This window comes from Grampus griseus, assembly GCF_964374135.1.
Source record: "Grampus griseus genome assembly, chromosome: 8".
NCBI classification, from domain to species: Eukaryota; Metazoa; Chordata; class Mammalia; order Artiodactyla; family Delphinidae; genus Grampus; species Grampus griseus.
Window position 1 is genome coordinate 5169275 of NC_139002.1, and position 25404 is coordinate 5194678.

At 44.7% G+C, this 25404-nt stretch overlaps 1 protein-coding gene across 2 annotated transcripts in view; it reads left to right on the plus strand.

The window, feature by feature from the left end:
- PRDM10 (PR/SET domain 10) overlaps positions 1–25404 on the plus strand; it is an 87736-nt gene that overhangs the window by 42486 nt on the left and 19846 nt on the right. Inside the window, exons 5-13 of one of the 2 annotated variants that reach the window (XM_082661065.1) lie at positions 4582–4795; positions 6640–6881; positions 8199–8402; positions 12843–12915; positions 14967–15084; positions 17400–17529; positions 18036–18278; positions 19891–19902; positions 23375–23722. In XM_082661065.1, the coding sequence (XP_082517191.1) occupies positions 4582–4795; positions 6640–6881; positions 8199–8402; positions 12843–12915; positions 14967–15084; positions 17400–17529; positions 18036–18278; positions 19891–19902; positions 23375–23722 (1584 nt within the window). Of the gene's footprint in view, positions 1–4581; positions 4796–6639; positions 6882–8198; positions 8403–12842; positions 12916–14966; positions 15085–17399; positions 17530–18035; positions 18279–19890; positions 19903–23374; positions 23723–25404 lie in introns of those variants that run through there. The other variant, XM_082661066.1, reaches the window with a different exon arrangement.

The window sequence follows — 25404 nt, forward strand, 5'->3', positions numbered from 1 at the left end:
TCAGAGACATAGCAGTCAGATGCAGCACGTGGACCTTGATTGGGTCCTGATTTGAACAAGCCAACTGTAAAAAAAAATTATGAGACAATTGGGGAGATCCTAACAATAATTGGATATTTGGTGATGTTAAGGAATGATTATTTTTTAGGTATGATAATAAATAAAATATAAAAGTCCTTTTCTTGTAGAGATATCTACTGAACTACTTAGAGATGAAAATATATAATGTTTGAAGTTTGCTTCAAAACAATCGAGTGAGGGGGAAGGTGGGCGGGAGAACAGCTGAAGGAAGGTGAGCTCTGAGTTGATAATTGTTGAAGCCAAGTGATGGGTACACAACATGTATTATACTATTCTCTCTATTTGATATAGGTTTGAAATTTGTCATTATAAATGAGAAAGTCATTTTGATAGGACTTTCTAAATTGCTTTTCAGATGCTGAAAAAGTTTACATTCCCACCAACAGTGTATGAGATCGCCCATTTCCACACGCCCTTGCCACGTTGGGTATTTGCATTCTTTGAATATTTTGCCAATCTGATAAGGAAAGTGGTTATTTTGTTGCTTTAATGTTAAGGTATCATTTTAATTAGAGGTTTTGTTGCTATTTGCACCTTAGAGGGCCCTTCCTCTTCTCCAGTCTCCAGAAACAATCTGCCTGTTTATGTTTTGTACAAAAGAAAAGTTGTTCTCAGACAGCTCTGTGAACCCGGCATAACAGGCAGTACAGCCATTGCCTTAGCATCTGTCTTTATTGCAGTTTCCTTTCAACCCGCACGGTTTTTATTTCCGGCTATAACACCTCAGTGATTATCAGTTAATTCCATGACCTGGATAGATTCTGGATAGAAAGTTAGAGTGAGGGTTTAACATAGATGATGGGTGCTTTTTTTTTCAATCCTTAGCAAAAAGGTGCCTGTTTTTTCAATTGTCGGTAGTGGTGGCAAAATCCATTTGAAACCTTTTTCATATACGCATTCCCTCGTCCGTAAGGAAGGCAAGGGACTCTCCAGACCTAGAAGCACAGTCTCCGCTTTGTTTCTGAAAAGGAACATGTGTGGCTCCCCACACACTGAGAGGAAAATATGCTGCCCTCATAATTGGTCTCAGTAGGAACCCGGAGCATTCTGTTGTGTTTGCTGCTGTCCAGTGTAGTTTCATGTTTCACTCTCAGATAAATTGTATACTGAAATGCATTATGTCGCTTCAGAAATAATTACCGAGAGTGATGTTAAGTGGGAAGGAGAAGGTATACCACGAGTTTAACAAATTCCTTTTCCTCTCGCCACGCTTTATCGTGTGTGACAAAATGAACGGGCGTAAACTATTTTTGTTACTAATCTTTTCCTCTAAGGGAAGTTGGCACCACGGCTCCCCGCCCTGCTGCCGGGCCGTTGCCTCAGGAGCAGGTGTGTTACCTCGCTGCTCGTCGCTCGGGTACTCACGGTGTATGCACTGTTTACCTTCTCCTTGAATCGACTCCAGTCCACAGGGGCCATTGTGATGTAGCAGAAAAGCAGGGCAGAGTCAGAATGTGGATTTCCTCTCTGCCACTTAGGAGCTGGGTGGTAAAGTGATCTGGCCTCAGAGGAATTTAGATTCCTCTGGCACGCCGTAAATGTCAGTTGAATTTGAATTATTAGTGAAACAAACCTGTAATGCATTCCTACTGTGTGTTAAGGTCCATGCTATCTGAAATACACGGTTCTTACCTACAAATGATTATCCCCGCTTTCCATCCCTTTTCGACGGTAACTTGCATGATTCTGGTATATGTTCCACCTGTGCTTTAGCATCAGTCCCTCTAGGAAATGCTGAAGGCTTCAAGCCTTTTCTTTGCCACAGCCTTTGAGGAGAGTTCCAGCCCAGGGACGAGGAGGTTGTCCGTCTGTTTTGATGTCAGCTTTCTCAGCAGTGGCGAGAAGCCAGCAGTAACTTGCCTGACCCGCAGTCTCTCTAGCAGCATCTGTTGGGGAAAAATACAGCTCAGCTTCATGGGAGTTAACTCCCAATTGCTGAATCCATTCTTTCAGGTTGGCTCTGCAAAGAGATAAAGAATTTATGAGGAGTGGAGGTGGATATATGCTTTGGTTTGTTCAGTGTGTGATAACATTCATCACTAAGGCTGGCATAAGCTCTGAGTGGCTTAGAGTAAAGGGTGATATCGAAGCTGCGCTCTGAGACAGCAAGTGGGAGCCGATCAGATCAGGGTGCAGAGGGGGTGGCAGTTGCAGTTCTGTTGCCAGAAGTCCCTATTCTTTTGCTTGTTGACTCCTCATGTCAGTGGGCATTTTATTGTTGTTATTGAAGTTGAAGCAGAAGCACCTCCCAGAATTTTGTCCTCCTGTCTACACTTCTGAAAGGCCCTGAGCTACAGATGGAATGTCATGCAAGAGTCTGGCTCCTGGGTTAAGTGAATGCATCTTAAAACACGCATGTGCTATCTGAGGTAACTGATTTTATCTGCCTTCTTCAGCCTGAGGGTTTCCCATGTTGGGCAGTGACCTTTAACTGCCTTGGCAGGTCAGATTCTGTAATATTGTTTCTTTACAGAGTTTGAGAGGTTCTTAGATGCACCACTGAGAAAGGATGTTTCTCTGAAGAGCTGCAGAATATCATTTCCCAAAGGGCCAGATGTATTTCCACAAACTAATCTTCATTGGATACCTGCTATGTGGCCAGCAGCCTTTTAAGGTTGTAAAGGAAATACATGCTGTCACCTCGGTCCTTAAAGAACTTAGATAATAATAATAATCTATTACTATTAATATTAAGCACTTACTAAATGCCAGACACTCTACTACTGGCCTCATATACACATTGTTCCACTTAATCCTCACAACAACCTATGAGGTATGTATTACCATGCCCATTTTACAGATAAAGAAACAAAGGTTCAGAGAAGTGTGTTAACTTGCCAGCATCTTAATCGAAATCTGTCTGACTCCAAAGCCTGTGGTCTGCTTGCGTGAGGTACAGTTCGAGAGGCAAGCTGGGCTCCCAGGGAAATGCACACGAATTGGCAATGGAGACAAAGCTACGAGGAACAGCTAAGGTGTGACATGTCAGAACCAAGATTCTGAAAGATCTTGGCAGACTGAAAGAACAGAAAAGACAATAAAATGAAATTTACTAGAGATACATGGCCATTTAAGTAAAAATCAGCTATGTAATTCCTGAGCAGGAGAAAAAGGGTTCAGTAGCGCTCTCTGAGCAGACAAGAGGACCCAGTGACCTGCCACTTCCAAATGGGGAGCGCTAGGATGTGGCGGTCTCCAGTAAACGCTGGTGCAAGCTGATGGGGATCTGCTGAGGGGTGAATGGACACAGCAGGACCGTGAGCAATGGGTCAGTGCATTAGGGGTTTGGGTCTTGAAGTACTGGAGGAACTGTCTTCATGGGGCACAGAGGGGGCACTTACTTGGTGTAACTCGAGAGGGAAGTCGGGGAGGTCTTGACTCCACGGGAACATCCCTGAGCTGTTCCAGAACCATCCGGGCTGCCTGGTGGGCAGTGTGAGGAAACGTGAAGCCCAGGCTGGACGGTGTCGCTGGGTGGGATTCTGTGACTCCAGGGGCTGCAGAAGGTCAGAGCAGAGAGCGGACGCTGTTCCCAGAGAAAGCAGACGACGAGGACGGGGTTTAGACGGTTGCCGAGGGAAGAGCATTTTAGGCGAGGAAAGACAAAGAAAAAAGGGAGTAGGCACTTCCAAACACGTGTCTTACTTGTTGAACAGGGGGAGGGCATGGCTTGAGTATGAGTAATGGTGCTAACGGAGCAGGAGAAATGCGCTTGCGTCAGAGGGATCTGAGTGGTATATATCCCGAGGCCGCTTATTTAGAAGGTGAGAACTTTTAAGGTACCATTATTTTCCTCCGGTGTATTTGGTAAAGTTAATCGAATCCATGACCCAAACCGTGTCTTATTTGCAAGAGACTAATTTCAGTGTGATGAACAAAATAGGCATCTCTTTCCTTGTTACTTACAAACCTCAGCCTCTCTGAAGTGTGTGACAGGAGAGCTGGTACCCACTGAACTTTACCAACTGCGTCTTGCACCACGTGTTCAATTTTAAAGCCACGTGGTTGAAGGTGGGTCAGATCTTTACCTGCATTATGGTGTGGCCCCCTGCAAAGGCAGGAGGGTCCCCACCCCAAACCAAACTGAGGCTGATGATACCACACATGTTCCAGGAGGGTTTGGAAGGGTTCATTACTTTCATATTTGAAGTCTCCGGGGAGACAGGGCAGGCCCCTCATGCAGGTTTGGAAAGGCTGAGAGAACAAGGAAGTGGGACTTGAGGTGAAGGCTGGGATCGGCACGACAGTCCCCAGCATGTGGTCAGGGGCTCGTGGGATCTGAAACTCCCGCTGGCACCGGCAGAGCCCAGATGTTGGGCAGAAACAGCAAAAAAGGAAAACAGATCCCTTATTACAGCCCATAGATGGAAATAAGAGTCATTTCTGCAGGGCCTCGAAGGGAGCTGGCGAGAAGAGTATTGCGCCCAAACCTCGTGTTCTGCGTGTGTCCTGGCTAACCCCAAACAGGCTGTACTAACGTTACGATTAAATGTCGTCCAGGCCTCGTTGCCGGTGCACAGCCAGGTGCTACCCTCGCTTGAGGGTGTGGGTGGCACGGACCCTTTGGCGACCCTGCAGAGCCCCATGGCCAGACTGGAGGCCAAGGATGAGGAGGACTCAGAAGACTCGGAGGAGGAGGAGGAGGACGGCGGAGACACAGACCTGGACGACTGGGAGCCTGACCCCCCTCGGCCCTTCGACCCGCACGACCTGTGTACGTAGAGCCGCCTCTTGGGAGCGCGTGTGGGCGCAGGGCGGGCTGGCCCCTGCCGGGGCTCCTGGTGCAGATGCTGCGCCCGGTCTAGGTGTCGCCCTCACTCCATCCTCAGGCAGCCTGTGAAGGAGGCCCTGGCTGTCCCTAGAGTTCTGATTGTACTGATGAGCGAACTGAAGCCCAGGGGAAGCTGGGCGGCCTGCTCAGTGCCCCAGGGGGCCGGGGCTGGGTCAGGACCCAGCCTCAGTCTCTGATCCCAGAGCTCCAGCTGCCAGACCGTGATGTGGTCCAGTCCAGGCAGATCCGGCCATTTCCGATTCCCCAAGTTCCCTTCCTGCTTTACCTCTCTTCATACCGACCTGAAAAAATGCCTGTTATAAAAAGACGCCTGTTCTGAAAAGACACCCCAGGCACCAGAGCGCTGCATTTTTCTAGCTCGACTAACGCTCCGCACAGTCTTGTGAGGTCGGCAGCTTTCCCAAGGTCGTGCTCAGTTGTTCAAGAGCCAGGGTTCGAACTCGGGTGTCTGCTGGCTGCAGGTGCCCAGGACGACTGCCTGTCCGTCCTGCCTGCTCGGGGGGTGGGTCCTGCTTCCACCCACCAAGCCATTGCCGCTGCCCATCAACTTCGTGCCTAGATGACAAAGTCCTTATCTCCCCTTGTGAGTTACGAGACTCTGCAGAGCTTTGAGGTCTCGCCGTATTTCCCCCGGACCTTCTGTGTCGTGGGGGTAGGCCTGTTTGCGTGGGGCCAGTGTTCATCTCCAGGCCCAAAGAAGGGCTTCCTCATTTTGCTTTTCTTTGAATTCGTAAGTTTTCAAGGCAACTCCTTAGTCAAATACACAACACACAAGGTCACTTTATGTTATAAATATTAATACAAGATAGCTCTCCATTATTGGAGAACTGTGGAAATTGGAAATACCCATTTTCTAAGTCAGGTCATCACACAGCCAGAGTTGGGTAAACTATAATTGGTTAATTAGATTTGTTTAGGGTCACGAGCATGCTCTCTGTGTGGCCCAGTCCCTTTTTCCTGTTTTGTGGCTGGACCTGTCTCATTCTGGCGGTGAGCTGACAGATGGGCGACACTGGGAAAGGGGGTGAACCACTTTTTCCTGTTTTGTGGCTCGACCTGTCTCATTCTGGCGGTGAGCTGACAGATGGGTGACACTGGGAAAGGGGGTGAACGTGGATGCTTAGTGCCCACCGGTCACTCGCAGAATGAGCTGAAAGTACATATCAGGGCTGGGCTAACTGTGTCATCCAGGTGAATGAAGGATGGGATGCTAAATTCATTCATGTCAGCATTACCTTCACACAGTACACACGGAAATCTCAAACTCAACAGCGCTTTTTCTGTTGATTTAGACATGCCCAGACAATAAGGCTTCTCTAACTCCCTTTGAGGAAACTGATTAAACAGTATTGTCAGGTTTTTAAATAACAGCTTTATTGTGATATAATTTACATACTATAAAATTCACCTAATTTACATATTATAAAATTCTCATCAGATTTTGCAACATTTAGCCTAAGAAGCTCCTCTCTTCTCTTTTCAGACACGTTATAATTGATTTGCAAGTTTAATGCCACTATTTGAAGGAACATCCAACAGAGGAATAAATCACGGGCTGCAAATTATTTCCGGCAGCTAATTCTGCCTGACTTTAGAAGAAAAATACAGGATTTTAGTGGTCTCTGAGGAGGAATGTATTACAATGGAATGGGTATTGCAGCTGTAGGAGTGCATTGAGTTTGGGCTGGGAAGTTTAGATTTGGGGATTTTTCAGGTTGGAACTTTTCCCCTGAGACTGTGACGTTGAGGATTGCTCTCTCGTGTAGGGTGTGAGGAGTGTAATAACGCGCACTCGTCCGTGTGCCCGAAGCACGGCCCCCTGCATCCGATCCCCAACCGGCCGGTGCTGACCCGGGCGCGGGCCAGCCTCCCCCTGGTGCTGTACATCGACAGGTTCCTGGGCGGTGTGTTCTCCAAAAGGCGTATCCCCAAGCGCACCCAGTTCGGCCCCGTGGAGGGGCCGCTGGTCAGGGAGTCGGAGCTGAAGGACTGTTACATCCACCTCAAGGTAATTTCTGCTTCAACATAGTCCAGTCTCGTTCCGACGATTTTTAAGGGGCACGCGTTTTCCCACCAAACCTCTTAATGCAATCTCATAGCAGTTCGCTAGTAGTTTTCTTTCTATGCTTGACTTGTTTCAAATGGAGACGTTTTCTCTCTCACCAATGACACAGAGGGTACGGTTTCAGTCCCCGAAGTCTCAATGTGAATAATTCTGAGAGGTGTAGTTCTCAGGGGCTGGATTAGTCTGGGAGGGCTGCCAGGATCAAACACGACAGACCGGGGCAGCTTAAAGAACCGATGTTTGTTTTCTCACAGTCCTGGAGGCTGGAAGTCCAAGGCCAAGGTGCAGGCAAGGCTGGCCCCCGGTGAGGCTGCTCTCCTTGGCTTGCAGGTGGCTGCCCTGCGGCTGCCTTTGCACAGGGCTGTCCCTGTCTGCAAGGTGCCTCTGCAGCTTCTCTGTGTGGCCTGATCTCCCCTTCCTATGAGGACACCAGTCAGATGGGATTGGGACCCACTCTTTCAAAGCCCTGTCTCCGAATGCAGTTACATTCTGGGCTATTGGGGGGCTAGGGCTTCAACATACGCATTTTGGGGGGGGGACACAATTCATCCCATAAAAGGGACTCGACAGCTTATTTTTCAAATTAACTGTGACTGGAGCACAGAATTACGTCGACTCGTGTTATCTGTTAAGTGCCCATAATGTTTTTAGGAAAACCTCTTTGTGGTTTTTTTTTAAAATTAATTAATTACTCTATTTTTGGCAGTGTTGGGTCTTCGTTTCTGTGCGAGGGCTTTCTCTAGTTGCCGCGAGTGGGGGCCACTCTTCATCGCGCTACACGGGCCTCTCACTGTCGCGGCCTCTCTTGTTGCGGAGCACAGGCTCCAGATGCGCAGGCTCAGTAGTTGTGGCTCACGGGCCTAGTTGCTCCGCGGCATGTGGAATCTTCCCAGACCAGGGCTCGAACCCGTGTCCCCGGCGTTGGCAGGCATATTCTCAACCACTGCGCCACCAGGGAAGCCCCTAATTAGTCGCATTTTTTGATGTGTTAGTTAATGATGAAATATCAACCAAAGCTGTACACTCAGGGTGCTAACTTTTAGATTTTGCTAAGTAATCCTTCTGTAGGTGAGTCTTCAGAAAGTATCTTTTTCCTGTTCCATTCAGCAAGACACAATTCCAGTATCTTTCTAGATACAAAGGGGAGAATCAGCATATCTGGTTAATTTCAGGAACAATATCTTGTATGTCATTACATGAATATCTATCACATTAGAGGTTTTGTGTATGTGTGTCTTTTTACTTTCACTCTGGTTGCAGGTTTCTCTTGATAAAGGTGACAGAAAAGACAGGGATTTGCACGAAGACCTGTGGTTTGAGTTGTCTGACGAGACCCTTTGTAACTGGATGATGTTCGTGCGCCCGGCCCAGAATCACCTGGAGCAGAACCTGGTGGCTTACCAGTATGGCCACCACGTGTACTACACAACAATCAAGAATGTGGAGCCGAAGCAAGAGCTTAAGGTACAGTGCTGGGTCAGTGGCGCCTTTGCTAGGAATTGCAATTGCTTCATGCTTTTCCTACTTTTCTTTTCCCTTTGCAGAGGGATTCTTTAAACAATGGTCCTTTTCTTGTAATTCACTTACTTACTGAGCACTTGCTGTGTACTGTACACTTCTAATAATCCCACAAATAAAACAGAATGAAAAGTATATGACTTTTGAGATCTATCAAAGGCATTCATGAAGGTATTAGGCCCAGGGGTGAGGAAGTAGTTGTTTTGGGGGCACAGGCAGGTCTGTGTGATTAAAGATGGGCTTACTTCACATCATTTACACATTCTAAGGAAGAGTTAGTTGGGAAACAGGAGATCTTGTAAAATGGAATTCAGATGTATGGGCGAGATTTCTTTATCTGAAGACTCATTTTACCCAAAGAATTCTATGCACTGACTTCTGATTTTAGGAATATATTTTGGGGGGATAACACTCTGTAGGAATTTGTCTAAATATTAACTCTTGATGATTAATGAAAATTCCACTATGATTCTAAGGGAAAATCCCCTCTGCCCTCCACTACCCGCGCCCGTTTTTAAAGCTATGTTAGGAACATGGTAAAAAGAGGGGGTCAAAATATTAAAGTTATAAATGAAAAATATGTTAGAAATGATTGCTTTGGTACATGAACACTGAATAGCACTGTGCCTCAGTGTGGTAAAGTGAGAAATAGATACTTCTTTGGGGGGAACAAAGACCTAGACTTTGTTTAAAAGCTGTACGAACCCTGCGTCTTTGAAACCGTCAAGTTTAGATAATCCATAACCTCCAAAGAAAATGTGTAGAAGGAGATTCACATCTCACACCTGTATTCCAGTAAATTCTTGATATTGAATGAGTACTTTTAACTGTGGAGGGGAGATTATTTTCTCTTTTAATGCAGTAGAAGGCAGACAGATACAATTAAATAAGAATAATAGTTCAATATAATGAACAACCAAAACAACAGATAAAAAGAAAGCAACAGAATGGGGGAAATATTTGTAATACATGTTAAAAAGTTTGAGTATACAAACTGAGAGAAAGTTGTGTGCCTCTAACGTCACTACATCCAGATGGACAATAAATAAGTATCAGGAATAGACTTTATTTGGGGGAGGACTCAAATAGTAAAGAAATGTTAAAAATTATTTTAAAGGTTGATCATTTAAAAACCCTTAAAGCAACTATGAGTTAATATTTTTGTTAATTTAAACTAGCAAAAACAAACAGATATAATACAAGGAGTGTGAGGGTTTAAAAAATAGGGATGTTTGTTTCAGAATTGCAATGTTTTATAGAATATTACTGACAGTAGGCAGCAAAAATGTTCTTGGCCGAGTAAACCCAATCCTTGAAAATAAGTCTGAGGAAATAATTATAAGCAAAGATAGAGCTAGCTACATTAGAATTTTGTAATTTTTTTGCTGACTCAGACATTAAGATGCGCCATTATTTTGCACACCATTGAGAAAACACTGCCAGCTGAGCAATGTTACAGTGCTTATTTTAATCAACAGAAGTAGTTATTTTATTTTTATGGCAGGAGCTATTTTGGACTTATTTAGACACAATTTTGAAATCACATCACACTTACGCATATTTAAAAAGGCACACTATAAGCAATAGAAATTGGTTCAGGTATAAACTGCTTTCTGTGCAGTCTGACTTTTTTTTCTTTAACTGGATCATTGTTTTACTTTATCATGGATGTTTGTGCTTTTGTCTATCTGTCATCTTCTGTACCATCAAGGTGCTGATGATGATGCAGTGCTTTTAGAATAAGTGCTCCTCTGTTACCTCTGCGATATTTTTCCAAGCCACTGATAGCTTTTCTGTAAGTTTTGATGCCGTGCTTTCCCATTGACCGAACCCATATGTGTCTTTTTCCTCAATTGAAACACATGTCCTTGGAAGCTGAGAGTTTTTTGATCAAGTCAGTGGGAAGTTTCTGATCACTCGATGTTTGATACCTTAATGAGAGTTCCTCCGGTATGATCACACCAGCCTTGCATTGCTTTGAAATTTCTTTCTTTTATTCTAAGGGAGATGGCAGGGTTTTTTTGGCCTTCATTTTCATTGCTTGGCAAGTGTAGCACCTCACGGGGTGCCAGTGGGACACATAACCGGAATGAGGTGAGAATGGAAAGATCTCGGCCAGGTTTGTGCAGGAGCAAAGGCAGGTGGTCACGGCTACGTCAGGGCAGTGACCACAGAATGCCATGGATTGGGAGGCACACTCTGATTTCTGAATCAGAGAATATGAGAAACATACCTCTTGGAATCGATGAACAAGGCAGAATTTATAACAGCAGAATGATAAACTACCTAAAAGTCCAACCACAGGGTCATGGTCAAGTAAAGTATAGAATACAGACTCTGTAGAATATTATTCCACAGTTGAAAATGAAGTCTCTCAGTGTGATTATTTCCATATGGTGAAAATAATGTTCCACAACAATTGTATATGATGGATTCATTTAGTGACCCAAACATGGACCTTGTACTATGTTCCAGACACTAGGAGAAGACAGACTGGTGCCCTGCGTTCAAGGAACTTGTCCTCCAGAGGGGAGGTGGGCAGAAAGGTGTAAATAAGCAAATAATATCAAATAGTGGGAAGTGCTGTGAAGGACACAAAAGGTGTGAAAGGAGCAGGTAACAGGAAAGGCCCCAATTTAGGTGTGACGGGAGAGGGCAGGCCTTGCTGAGGAGGTGACAGTGAAGAACCCAACATTCCTGGTGGTGGAACAGCAAGGGCAAGAACTCTACATGTTGGAGGAACTGAAGGTGGGTAAAGGAGGGTGGTGGGAGCCCTTTGCAGACCAGCGTCAAGCACTTGAGGTTTACTGAGAACCAAGCAGCTGTTGCAGGCCATTAAGCATGGGAGTGAGTGATGAAATCCGACTGTGTTTCCAGAAGACCGCGCTGGCTTCTGTGTGGGGACTGGAATGCAGGGAGCGAGAGTGGAAAAGCAGAGGCTCGTTAGAAAACCAGGCAAGAGCTCATCTTGGTGTGCGTCTAGGTGGGCGGAGCAGACGGAGGACGTCTGAGCCACCGAGAGTTCTTACTGAGGCATTACAGAAGAAAACAGAAATATGGTGGTCCAGGGGCTAAGGCTCCACGCTCCCAATGCAGGGGGCCCGGGTTCGATCCCTGGTCAGGGAACTAGATCCCACATGCCATGACTAAGAGTTTGCATGCCACAACTAAAGATCCCACCTGCCGCAACTAAGACCCAGCACAGCCAAATAAATAAATATATTTTAAAAAGGATTAGCTTTTAGATTTCAAGTCTGAGCAACTGTGTGGAAGGTGGGGTATTTACTGAGATGGGGAAGGTAGGCAGGGGTGGGGGGCGAGGAGGAGAGCATTTGGAAGTCAGGTCCGGACAAGCGCCATCAGGCAGGTAGTAGAATGTAGGTAGAGGGCAGGAGGGGAGGGTCTGGGGTAGAGGCAGTGACCTGGGAGTCATTAGCACAGAGTTGGCTGCAATGGGTGCGATCACCTCAGGAAGAAATAAGAAGGCCCTGGACTTGGACTATGCTTCGAGGAACAGCGCTGTTCAGGGTGCGGGAGGGGAAGGACAGCCAGACAGGGAGACTGAGCAGAAGCGGCCCGCGGGGTAGGGCGGAGGAAGGGGCTCAGGAAGGTGGCGTAGCTCTGGTGTCCCAGCAGTGTTGGGGTGGAGCCACCATGATCACAGCTGTGGAGAAACCTGTGTTTAAACACAGATAAAAGAATTGGAAGAGGGCTTCCCTGGTGGCGCAGTGGTTGAGAGTCCGCCTGCCGATGCAGGGGACACAGGTTCGTGCCCCGGTCCAGGAGGATCCCACGTGCCGCGGAGCGGCTGGGCCCGTGAGCCATGGCCGCTGAGCCTGTGCGTCCGGAGCCTGTGCTCCGCAACGGGAGAGGCCACAGCAGTGAGAGGCCCACGTACCTTAGGAAAAAGAAAAAAAAGAATTGGAAGAGGCTCTGCTTCATGCAGATCAAGAGACTATTGATGTTATCTCTCGTGAAGTTGTTCTAATAACAAAACCAGTTTTTTATCTTTTTATTTTTTACATTTTATTTATTGATTTTTTTGGCCTCACCGCTTGGCACGTGGGATCTCAGTGCCGCGACCAGGAATCGAACCCGTGCCCCCTGCAGTGGAGGCGCGGAGTCCTAACCACTGAACCGCCAGGGAAGTCCCACAGTTTTTTACAAAGGAAAAAGAAAACACACAGTGTGTCTTGGCAGGCGAACTTCCTGACTGACCATCTGCGCTAATGGGGTCACCTCACAGTTCGGCTTCTTTTGTTTGTTTGTTTTCCGTGGGCTGTAGAAAATCCTGAATTGTTTCCTGTGAGCAGGAGGGGGGATTGAAGCACGTGAAGCACATCCGGTGATGCCCTTAGTCCTTGATGATGTATTTGGCTCTTGCAGGTGTGGTATGCTGCTTCCTATGCCGAGTTTGTGAACCGGAAGATTCATGACATTTCCGAGGAAGAAAGGAAAGGTGCTTGGACTTTTTCATTTTTTTTGTATTTCATATATTGATTCTAAATTGTATATATTGCTTACATCTTTAGGCAATGTCTAATTTTTCTATCTCTCTGTATTTAAGATATTCTAATAGGTTCTTTAGAGCTGCACATCCCTGTCTAATTCTAGGGTCAAATGACAATGACATATTTACATTTCTTTCATGGGTGCTGGAAAATAGTATTTAATATAATGAAAACCTCCAAATACTAAATTAGGACCTAGATCAGAGGACAATCCCTATCGAGATGTAATCATCTCTGAACACGGCAAGGTAGGCATTGACTTTGTTTTCAAAGTAAATGTCACTGAAGTACAACCTACGCACAGAAAAGTGCACAAATCCTAAGTAAGGGCGCAATGAATTTTTGTAACGTGAGGACACCTGGGCAACCTGCACCCAGATCAAGACACAGAGCGTGGCCATGGCCCCAGGACTCCCCTGAGCCTTGTAATTCCTCCTCACTCCCAAGTGTAACTAATCTCCCGACTTCAGCACCACAGATATGATGATGTGCTTGTTACCAAACTTTTTACAAATGGAATTATGTGATATGTACATTTCTGGTGTCTGGGAATCTTTTGTTTGTGAGATTCTTCCATACTGTTATGTATTAATGTAATTTGTTTATTCTCATTGCCATTTGGGTTTCCATTGTGTGTATGTACCGCAATTCACTGATCTATTTCTACCATAGAAATGTGGGCTGCACAATGCAATCCTGGCACTGACTAGCTGGAGTGAGGTCACATTCTGCAGGTCAAGGGCAGAGTCCTCCACAAGGCCCTCCCGACTTCAGACAGTAGTCTCAAGCCCTGGGGGTCCCACGCCCCCTGCACTTCTGACCAGCTAGCTACAATTTAGGGAGTTCCTGCTAACCCCCTTATGTGTGATAATTCCCTAGCACGATTTATGGGACTCAGAAAAGTGCTGTACTTATGAGTACCATTGTAGTATAAAGGATGCACGTGGGGACCAGGCAAATGGAGAGACACTCAGGGCAAAGTTTGGGAGGATCCCATGTCCTTAGGCCATGTCACGACCCTGGAACACTGATGTATGATTACCAGCCTAGAAGGCTCACCTGAGCTTCTGTGTCCAGAGTTTTTCTCAAGGCATCATCACATAGGTGTGAGCGATTGGCTCCTTGGCCTGTGATTGAACTTGCTCTCCAGCCCCTGCTCCCCTGCCTGGTTGATACCACCTGGCTCAAAGCCCCAACCCTGTAAGCAGAAGGTTGGTCTTCCTGACACAGCCAGCCCCATCCTGAGCCATCTCATTAGCATAAACTCAGGTATGGTCCCAGATCACCAGGAATAACAAAGACGTGCTTCTTACTTGGAGATTCCAAAGATTTAGAGGCTATTTCCCAGGGACCGGGGACAAATGCCAGCAAAATTCTTTATTATACAGCAGGGTCGTCTCCAGTTTCTGGCTAACATGAGGGTGCCACTGTGCACATTCTTGCATGTCTTTTAGTGAACATATGTGCATATTTCTGTTGCGTGCACATCTAGGAGTGGATTGCTGGGTCATACGGTATACACATAATCAGCTTTAATGGGTACTTCTGAACATTTTGCTAAAGTGATTACCTTGGGCATTGATTTTCAAGTTATTTGTGATACAGTATACCATCTGATTATGAAACTTGGATCTGAATCACTGGGTTATCTGCATACAGATTTCCATTGTAGCACTCCTTGTCTTTCCAGTGTGGTAAGGTCATGTGTGTGTGTGTGTGTGTGTGTGTGTGTGTGTGTGTTGTATGTATTGCGGGGTGGGAGAGGGTAGCACAAGGGTGTTTGTTCCTTTGATGTCTTATGCAAATATATCAGAAAACAAGATCCTAACAATTATTCTCTGTCAAACTTTAGCCTTTGATTTTATAACAGAACAGCAGACATTGTGTATTTATGAACACTGGGCTACGCTGAGAAGGGAATGGTGTGGGTACTGGGCATCTGAGTTTTATTGGTGCCTGTTGATCACCAGCCTCCGTGGTTTCTCTCCCACGACTGCAGTTCTTCGAGAGCAAGAGAAGAATTGGCCCTGCTACGAATGTAACCGCCGATTTATAAGCTCAGAGCAGCTGCAGCAGCATCTCAATTCGCATGATGAGAAACTGGATGTGTTTAGCAGGTATAATAATAAGGGGGAAGATTTCAAAAACTTCGTTTTTAAAGTTCCAGTGTCGTTTCTAGATCATCTGTGAATTTACGGGTCTGTGTGTGTGTGCGTGCACACACGCGCGCTTGTGTGTAGACAGGTAACCAGGGAGGCTGCTGAAGGACATTTCTTATCCGTCATTTCCTTTTTTCCCCTGGTCCTCATCACTACTTGTGTCTTTTCCAGCATAACCAATACCCAGCAATAGGACATCTTTTCACCTTAGTAAAATCTCCCCTAACTAGAGATTCTGAAATAGGAATTCTTCTGATTTTCAAACTCTTTTCAGTAGTAGGATTCCTTCATCAGACTAAGTCCTATGTTTAATTCCCACTATATAAAAAAGGTAGGTGAAGGAGAATTCCACGGGATGGGGTAAGCAGCAGCTGGATCACATAGGCCTGATGGGTAGTGGCAGGAAATTTGAATTTAATTCTATGTGTGATAAGAAGTCTTTAGAGTCTGCTGATCAAGGGATATTGTGATGTTAGTTACATTTCTAAACATAACTGTGGATAAAAATAAAACTATCACCTTAGCTTGTGTTGCAGTAAGAGTGAAGACAGGGAGTCTAGTTAGAAGCTATTTCAACAGTTCAGATGAAAAATGAGAGTGGTTCTGGGCAGAGTGGTCCCGGTGGGACAGATGTAGGGTTGCCAGCTTTTATGTGATTTGAAAAGAGAGGAGATGGTGCGAAATGGCATTTAGGGAAGTGGGAGAGTAAATATCCCAGGGAAGTCCGGTGTGATTGCCTGCAACGTGAGTGAGGGCTCATGTGAGTCACGGCTGTGTCGTCACCAAGTATCTTTCGCTGCGAGAGTGCCGGTGCAGAGCCGGCAGGAAGTTGGTTTCACCAAGCGCGTGCAACGCAACAAGAGTGATGAAGCAGCAGTGGGGAGGGAAGAGCATGTACAAGGGAGTGACTCCAGTGAAGGACCTTGGAGCTTATGAGTGGAAGGACGGAGATAAAACATGAAGAGGATGCAGGACTGCAGACAGGGCACAGGACTGGACTGGAGCTGGTGGTGAGGCAGAAGGATCGTTGAGTCCAGGTGTCTGAGGGCGTGAGCTGGGAAGTTAGGACACCGTGTAGGAGCGGGCGAGGCATGGCATCAGGACAGTGGGGATTCCGCACCTCCCAAGGACGACAAGGCTGAGGGTGTGACCACGGGAGCAAACGTCTGGGGTGCATGGAGGACACAGCAGGAGTTCCATCGCTCCCTCCTGTGTTTCCCGAAAACTCCGACCATGGCTCTGTTATAGCACTTTTTATATTCTATTGTGAGGTTTGGTTTACATGTCTGCTGCCTCTACTGGACATGTGAGGGTAAAAACTGTTGCATATAACTTACCGTCTTTAGTGTCAAGCTCCATGCCTGACACATTGTAGATAAAAATGTTTGTTAGCCAGCTGTTAAAAGAAATTTGAGACAATTAGGCAAATTTGAACTTTGGCTAGATTTAATAAATGTTGAGCAACTATCACTTATTTTTTAGGTGCGATAAAGTTGTTGTGGAGATATGTGTATTATATATACAAATATATGTCCTTATGTTTTAGAGGTACATATTGAAATATTTACAGATGAAATGATGTCTGGGATTTATTTCAAAATAGCCTAATGGGTATGTGTGTGGGAGAAGTGGTGAGGCTATAGATGGGATAAAACTGGCCATGAGTTGATAAGTATTGAAATGAGGTAGCGGGTACACTGGCCTCCTCGTATTCTCCACATTTGCCGAGGTTCGGAATTTCCCATAATAAAGAATCGTTTAATGTGGTGTTTACTGGACGTGCTATGGAACTGGTGAATTAGAAATTTGTTCTGACCTTCCAGAAGATTATAGTAAAACAAGGGCGTTCCTTTGACTCGATAGCCACATTCCATGGAAGGAACATGAGGTGAGCAAGGGGAAGACTGGAATCTTGTATCCAGGACACACACTAGGCGTGTTCTGTCCTGTCTGCATTGCTCACAGAATCGCAGAGATGTGTGCGAGCTTCCAGAATTTTTGGTAGCAAAATGGTGTCAGTGCTTTGACTTTTTAAACCTCCTTTTATTCTGAATAATTTAAGACATCTCTTTGAGCTATGTAGATGGCAAAGATGAGAAATTTGGAAAGCGTGCATGAGCAAAGTGATTGTTTCCATTAGAAAAAAAGAATCAGGAAAAGAAATCAAGTGAGAGGAGATCAAGATTTGGGGTGAATCGGGATCATTCAGGGAAATATTTGTTGCGCAGTATTGTGTAACCATGACTATCTATAACCCAATGTCTTGTCCCCAGAACAAGAGGCAGAGGAAGGGGGCGAGGCAAGAGGCGGTTTGGCCCAGGTCGGCGGCCGGGACGCCCTCCCAAATTTATCCGCTTGGAAATAACCAGTGAAAATGGGGAAAAGTGTGATGATGGGACACAGGTATGGGGGATGGGAAAGCAAGAGCTCTTCTTGGATGCTTGGTTAGAGAACTTATGAGAACCATTACTGGATTCAAATACAAACGCCTCTCAGAGGGTGATGGGCCTGCCTGTCAGTGCTGTGCTGCCTGGTAATTAAAGTCTGACTAGAGAAAGGCTAAAAAGAACGTTGTTTCAAACGTTACTTACAACAAAAACCCAACTCTGCTGCCCTAAAGGTTTGAAATTGTCCAGAGACATTACTGGGGGACTCTGTTTAATTAGTTTAAACAATTAAAATGATGATATTCCAGAAGAGTCCTGTCATAGTCTTTTCCTCAAAATGATCTGGAATGTCTCCTGGTTTTTACATCCTGTGGATGGTTACCTAACTAATTTTCTCAGAAAGAAAATATTCTTTTCTGAGCATAACGACGCTAGTCTTTTAAAAAGTAAAGCAGCAATTCTAAATCCTAGCACTAATGTCTACCTAGGTAGGGAAATAATTGCTGGTTATTGCAATTTCAGGACTTGCTGCATTTTCCCACCAAGGAGCAGTTCGATGAGGCTGAACCTGCAACTCTGAATGGGCTGGACCAACCAGAGCAGCCCGCGCTCGCAGTCCCTCAGCTGCCACCGGAAGCCCAGTCTTCTCTGGAGCACGAGACGGAAACGCACGAGCTGCACCTGCAGCCCCAGCACGAGGAGAGCGTGCTGCCCGCCCAGAGCACCCTGACGGCCGACGACATGCGCAGGGCCAAACGCATCCGGGTAAGCGGGACGCCCGCCCCGCCCTCTCCCAGCCCTCCGCCCCGCGGGCGCTGACCTCTGTCCAGGCGGCCAGCCGCGTGGTGGTGCCCTGCCGTTCACCACCACTTATAAGGCTTGCTTGCATCTAGCCTATCACAGGCTCAAGCCCCTTGTTTTGGAAGAAAGTATGAACTGTTTCTCTGGCTCTCTGGGTCCCGTGGCAGGCTGGCATGGCCGGTCCTAGATTCCATCAATTTAGCAGTGACTCAGAAGCCTGGCTCTTGGCAGCATCCGGACTAGTGTAGTTAGAGTAGAATAACTCTCTGGATGCCTAAACTCACAGATTGGAAATGGAGAGATAAGTACACTGAGTTGTAATAGTTACTTACATTGAAGCCAGGCTAATCTGTGCCTAATCATAGCTCTCAAGTCAGTTTGGGGTTTTGAATTTGTTTATCAATGGTTTCCAAGGGGAGACTGGCAAATGCCAGGACCCGTCAGTGCACAGGGACCTGAGTTCAAGTTGATCTGGCAGGTGCAGCGCACACACGGGGACAGCTCGGAGCTAAGCTCCAGGTTCGGGGGTAGGGCGGTGTCTCACCCGCGTGACCGGTGACTTGACTTCAGGCCATGTGGCTGCACGGCCTCCATGGCTGCCTGGCCCGGTGTGTTTTGTCCCTATTTCACAGACAGCGTTGAGTGTGCGTTAGGACCTGCGGGGGATGCATGTGGAGAGCAACGTGGTTTTGTGAGATCAGTGTCTGTGTGGACAATTGACATCCAGAAGAGAATGACTTAAACCCGTGATTGTGGCAGCAGGACGTTTAAAGACTTTTCTTAATCCTTTATGCAGATGAAAGAGACTTTTTGTATAACTTCCGAGGCTTTACAGTTTCTAGGTGGACGATCATTTTAGCTTATGTTTCTTTGGGTCTTATTTGCCGATAGGCTAGAAGGGACCTTGAACAATAGTCTAGTCCGTGCCTTCGTTTAAAAATACATTTAAATATTTGTTCTGTATGATAGCGTGGGAGAACTCTGAGCAATCAGGCTAAATAGACTTTATAAGGGTCCTGAAATGGAAATGTATAAAACTTATGACTCCATGTATATTATTTCAAAAGGATATGTAAACCTACATAAATACACACCAGAAAGGCAAAAGGCTCTGCATACCTTCCATCCGTCATGCCACATGATTCCCAATCTGTGTTTCACTCTTTTTTGGGCAATTACTATCTTTTCTGCTTTGGCCATTCTGATTTTTCACTAGGTCCATAGAAATGCTTTCTAGATTGAATTTTTTGAAGGAAAAAACCAAAGCCCACATGTTTCGTGAGGTGTGGATGTGTAAGCATAGTGTAGCCATGATCGTACTTGTGTTCTGGAATGAACTGGGTTACTGGTTTTGGAACAAGATTCCTTGTGTCAAAGCAAAAGCCATGTGTATGTGGCTTTTGGAGGTCAGTCTTAGGTGAGCGATTTTTTTTTTTCCTCTCACACATTCTAAAAAGCAGGGGCTATGTATTTTTTCATCTTTTCTATCCAGATTGGTAATGACCAACTGAAGGGAAGCCTTCCAACCCCATTGGTAATGTAACTATTTTTCTCTCCTCTAATGCTGCCTGCTCAGTTGGAGCTGCAGGTACGTTTGTTTCCTGTGTTTCACTCACATAACAGAATGTTATTTAAGTGTTTGCCTGACCTGCTGTTCTTTGCAACCTGTACTTACTAAATCCTGGTGGAAACGACAGTTTGGTTGCTACAGTCAATGCAAATTAGTTAATGAATAATGATAATTTATTTTCAAATAGTGAGTGGGCTGCAGTTTGCTCATACACAAAATGAAGGGTAGGACTAAGTGATCTCCAAGGTCCCTTCCAGCTCTGAAACAACTGAATGACTTCTGCAGTGGCACCGAGTTCTGACTGTATGTTCAGCACTGCCTAGGTGCACAGTAGAAATTTCACTGGTGTCCTGTCCTCTGGGATCTTCCAGTCTAATTAGGGAGGCAATGCTAATGTAAGGTGGGTCACAGTTAAGTGCTACACGTAAAGGTAGAGCCTATAATTGCTATCAGAGGTTGGAAGAGTAAAAGGCCAAAGAAAGCTGGAGTTGGGGAATAATTCATAGATGAAGTGAGAGTTAAACTGGGAAAGAGAGACAGGAAGAAGGGAGATGGTTTCAGAGGACGGCAGCCATAGCATCAAAGGCCGACACCCAGGAATTGTTTGGTGTGGTTGCTGGCCGGACCTGAGCACGGGTACCACCTGGAGGGTCGTGGAGAGTAGCACATACCGGGCAAGGCTAGCCCAATAGAGGTTTTGAAAACTGGGCAGAAAACAGGCCAGAGAAAAGTTGTTTAAAAAAAAAAAAAAGCCAACAAACATGATTGATTTCCTTTTAATGTTAGGATCAAAATAATATGAAAATTAGTCAGTTTAGGTTCCTTTAGCTATTAACATCAGACTTTAGAAACGTTTTATGGTTTTGTCTGCAAAGACTCTGTTGACTCAGAATTCATCTCAGTGTGAGTCGAATCCCTTGTCACAGGTTTTAGCAACTATACCATTTTGTCACCTTTCAAGGAGCCTATGTTCCATCCAGTACAGAGTGGTTGGCCAACGGCAACTCTGAGACCCATCTGTGCTGCTTCCACCCTTTCTCTTGATTGCTTCTAGAAAATGTGTACCAGTTGCAGCTCTGAACTGCAGAAGATACCGTAGAGCTGAAATGGCCTGCAAGTGGGTTGGGGGCGGACAGTTTCAGCACTTCCACTACCTTGTAATGAGAGGGTTACATTAGGATCATTCGATCAGAGAAACAACCTAGTTCTTGAGCACTTAGTTCAGTGCTCCATGGAAATCAAAAAGGCAGTAAGAACAAGGTTTGTCGGTAGAGCTAAGAAAGTGGAGCCCAGCGGCTGCTGGGTTTAGATCAAGGGTCTGAGGACACTCACACTAAACAGAGATGACAGGAGACTTATTAGCATAATGGACTGAAACAAAACCACCATCCAGATTTGGTGCCCAAGGGGAAGTGGAATCTCCGTGGGACCAAGACCAGTTGTTGTGCGTTATGTCTGCCCTTGGAAACATCACTGAACTTGGGTAAAGGAAATGATGCATTCCCCGAGCACTCTAAATCTTGAATCTCTGAACCTCAGGATAGCATCTGTTCTTTTTGCAATATTTCCGTAAAGCTTGGAGAGTAGCCAGAATCGTGAGAGCTTTTATGTAAAATAAGTATCTGTCCAGATAGGGTAGAAAGACTAGGTGACCGCTAAACCATATAATGAAGTGAAAGAAAGCTCTGTGGCTGATTTGAAAAAGGTCTGTTGTTGATGATCTCTTCAGGTGGTACAGAAAAGATCTTGAAGTAATTCTTCTTGATTTTCTTATGAAATACATTTCATTAATTTGCAAACTTTTATTGATACTTCCCTTGAGCTCAGCTATTTTTTTAAGAGACCTAGATACAAAGGAGAATAAAATATGATGCAACCCCAGTCAACCTGGGAAGATGATGGAATTGCAAGATATTTACTCAAGATAAATCAGTAGGTAAAATACCTCTCCCAACCCTATTGGAGAAGCCCCGAGAAAGACGTTCTCTGTTATATAGGAACTATGTTCAGGATTTTCACTAAGTCAACAATAATTATTTTGCTTTTTCCCTAAATGATTATTTCACATTAAAGTTACTTCAGAAGTTGCTGCTTGTGAATAATTTGAAATTAAGGGTTTAAGCATTGTTCATTGTACTTTTTTCATTGCACAAATAACGCATTAAGACCTCCATTAATTCTTTAATTACTAGTCTCTTATAGTTACATAAGCATACCCATTCACAGATATATTTTTTTGAGGGATTTTCCCCCCCCACCTCATAGCTATCTAGAACTTTCCCCCTGGTGTTTTGAGGAACTTATGAATGAGTCTTCATTATAGTAGAACTAAAATATTGATTCTGTATTCTCTGTGTGAAAGATGATTCTGTTGGTTTGCTCTCAGTAGAACGTGAGTTGTTTTCTCAGTGGTGGTGATGAATTTGCACTAAGTAACCATCTTCCCTCACTGGGATTCCCTATAACAATTGGATGAATTTACAAGATGGCTAATCAGCATTAGAAGTGCAATCTGTGACTGAAAAGCAAAAAAGAGCGAAATTGACTGGTCTAGACAGGGAACAAAGCAATAAGCTTAACCCAATTAGCAAGGCATTCTAACCAGTGGAACTAACCAGCTACACTGAGAAGCTGTCCTCTGCATTTCCTGAGTAGGAAGTGATTAAGGCACATATTCCATTTAGAACGTGTGCTTCCATATCTTGTCTCAGCTGCAAACGCGTTCATGTAAATCTGTATCTTCGTTCTCTTTCATTCTTTTTCATAAATTGAGATATAATTCACTTACCATAAAATTCACTTTTTTTGTAGTGGTTTTTAGAATAGTCCCAAAGTTGCACAACCATCACCACTAATTCCAGGACATTTTCATCACCGGCGAAAGAAATCCCATATCTGCTGCCTCCTTCCCCCAGCCCTTGGTACTTACTACGCTTCAGTTCTTTTTATTATCTTTATTTTTGCTAAGCATTTTAATCAAGCTTCAAGTTCTTTTTCTCAAAGACTTCAACAGGTAGCATTTGGCTGACTCACTCCAACCTCATCATGCATGTGTGACTCAACCCAAGTCATTTCTTCCAAGTCTTCAATTTTTATTCTACTTGACTCTGGGGTTTGTTTTACTCTATTGGCTTGGCCAAAAAGTTTATTCGGGTTTTTCCTGTAACATCTTATGGAAAAACCTGAATGAACTTTTTGGCCAACCCAATATAAGTCCTCTATTTTTTGAACGTTACTTAGATCCTTTCAAAAGAAAACACACACACAGAGACGTAAAACAGCACACAAAAGTTTGTCTTTTCAAGACGAACTTCTTTGGGGATGGCTTCATTTTTAATGTCTTTACCAGAAAAATCTTTCAACTGTGTGTCCTAGAGTTTAATTTCTGTGGAAAGTCTGCGATTGCAGAGATTGTCCTCTTTTCCTATAAATGTGCGAGCTGCTTACACACTTAACTCACTAAATAATCTCATTTGTGTGTGTCTTTCAGAATGCAGCTCTTCAGCATCTGTTTATTCGGAAGTCCTTCCGGCCTTTTAAATGTTTGCAGTGTGGGAAGGCCTTCCGTGAAAAGGACAAACTGGACCAACACTTGCGCTTCCATGGGCGGGAGGGGAGCTGCCCGTTGACCTGTGACCTCTGTAACAAGGGCTTCATCAGCAGTGCGTCCTTGGAGAGCCACATGAAGCTCCACTCGGACCAGAAGACTTACTCTTGCATTTTTTGCCCAGAATCCTTTGACCGCCTTGATTTGTTGAAAGATCACGTGGCCATTCATATCAGTGATGGCTACTTCACCTGCCCAACTTGTAAGAAACGGTTCCCAGATTTCATCCAGGTGAGTGTCTGCTACCGCGATGCCTGAACACTTCCTCTTTTAGGTAAAAGAAACTTCGAGTTTTGGAAGATTGAGACAGCCTGTCATCTGCATTTCCATTCCTTCTTTGCAGCATCTTCTTAGTTGAGCATGATATTTCTTCAGTCAACCTACTTTTGATAAGCAAAAGATTACTATGACCCTTAATTGTCCAAATAAGACATTGGCATTTAAACATTTAAGTTGTATTACAAGTAATAAACACCCAGATCTGGTTATAATCTTTAAAAAGTCTTTCTTAATCCTTGCCAATACCCACTACTCATAAAATATGTGGCGCTTGTAGAAGACATACCCCCATTTCCTGGCCTGGAAACATTTTCTCCCCATCACTTTGGTTTCCTGTCTTGTGCTACTAAGGTGATGCATTTTGGAAGGAAACAAAGAGAAAGCTGGTATATAACATACTGTTTTTTTTTTAACTTTTTATTATATATTGGAGTATAGTTGGTTAACAGTGTTGTGTTAGTTTCAGGTGTACAGCAAAGTGACTCAGTTATATAGGTACATGTATCTATCCTTTTCCAAATTCTTTTCCCATTTAGGTTGTTACATAATATTGAGCAGAGTTCCCTGTGCTCTACAGTAGGTCCTTGTTGGTTATCCATTTTATTTATTTATTTTTGGCTGCGTTGGGTCTTCGTTGCTGCGCGCAGGCTTTCTCTAGTTGCGGCAAGCTCGGGCTATTCTTCATTGCAGTGTGCGGGCTTCTCATTGTGGTGGCTTCTCTTGTTGCGGAGCGCTGGCTCTAGGCACGTGGGCTCAGTAGTTGTGGCACGCAGGCTCAGTAGTTGTGGCGCACGGGCTTAGTTGCTCCGTGGCATGTGGGATCTTCCTGGACCAGGGATCGAACCCGTGTACCCTGCATTGGCAGGCGGATTCTTAACCACTGGGCCACCAGGGAAGGTTATCCATTTTAAATATAGCAGTGTGTACATGTCAATCCCAAACTCCCAGTCTATCCCTCCCACCTGCCGCCTTCCCCCCGGTAACCATAAGTTCGTTCTCTAAGTCTGTGAGTCTGTTTCTGTTTTGTAAATAAGTTCATTTGTATCTTTTTTTTTTTTTTAAGATTCTGCATATAAGTGATTTCTCTTTCTCTGACTTACTTCATTCAGTATGACAACCTCTAGATCCATCCATGTTGCTGCAAATGGTGTTATTTCATTCTTTTTAATGGCTGAGTAATATTCCATTGTATATATGTACCACACCTCCTTTATCCATTCCTCTGTCAATAGACATTTAGGTTGCTTCCGTGTTTTGGCTATAATATACTTCTGTATTAACACTGACCTCCTCCCCTGTATTATATTCTGGAGTAAAATGGGGTGAGGATAAATTCCAGAATATTCATGATTTCATTTGGACTTCAAGTGTTAATATTGTTACATGCTAGTGAATGAACAAGTAAGTCTAAATATCTAGTAAAAATATTGTGTCTCCCTCTTTTTTTTTTAAAATTACCAAAGCAAAAGGAGACTAGGATTTAATCATAGTTCTGTTAGTGTTGGGAGTCTTGGTAATTTTCTCACTTTACACAAACAATTAGAGAAGTTGCCTTAAGGTGGAATTTAATGGCACAAGAGACTCCAAAAATAATGAAGGAAAATGTCTTGCAGGAGTGGTTTGATATGACTCAC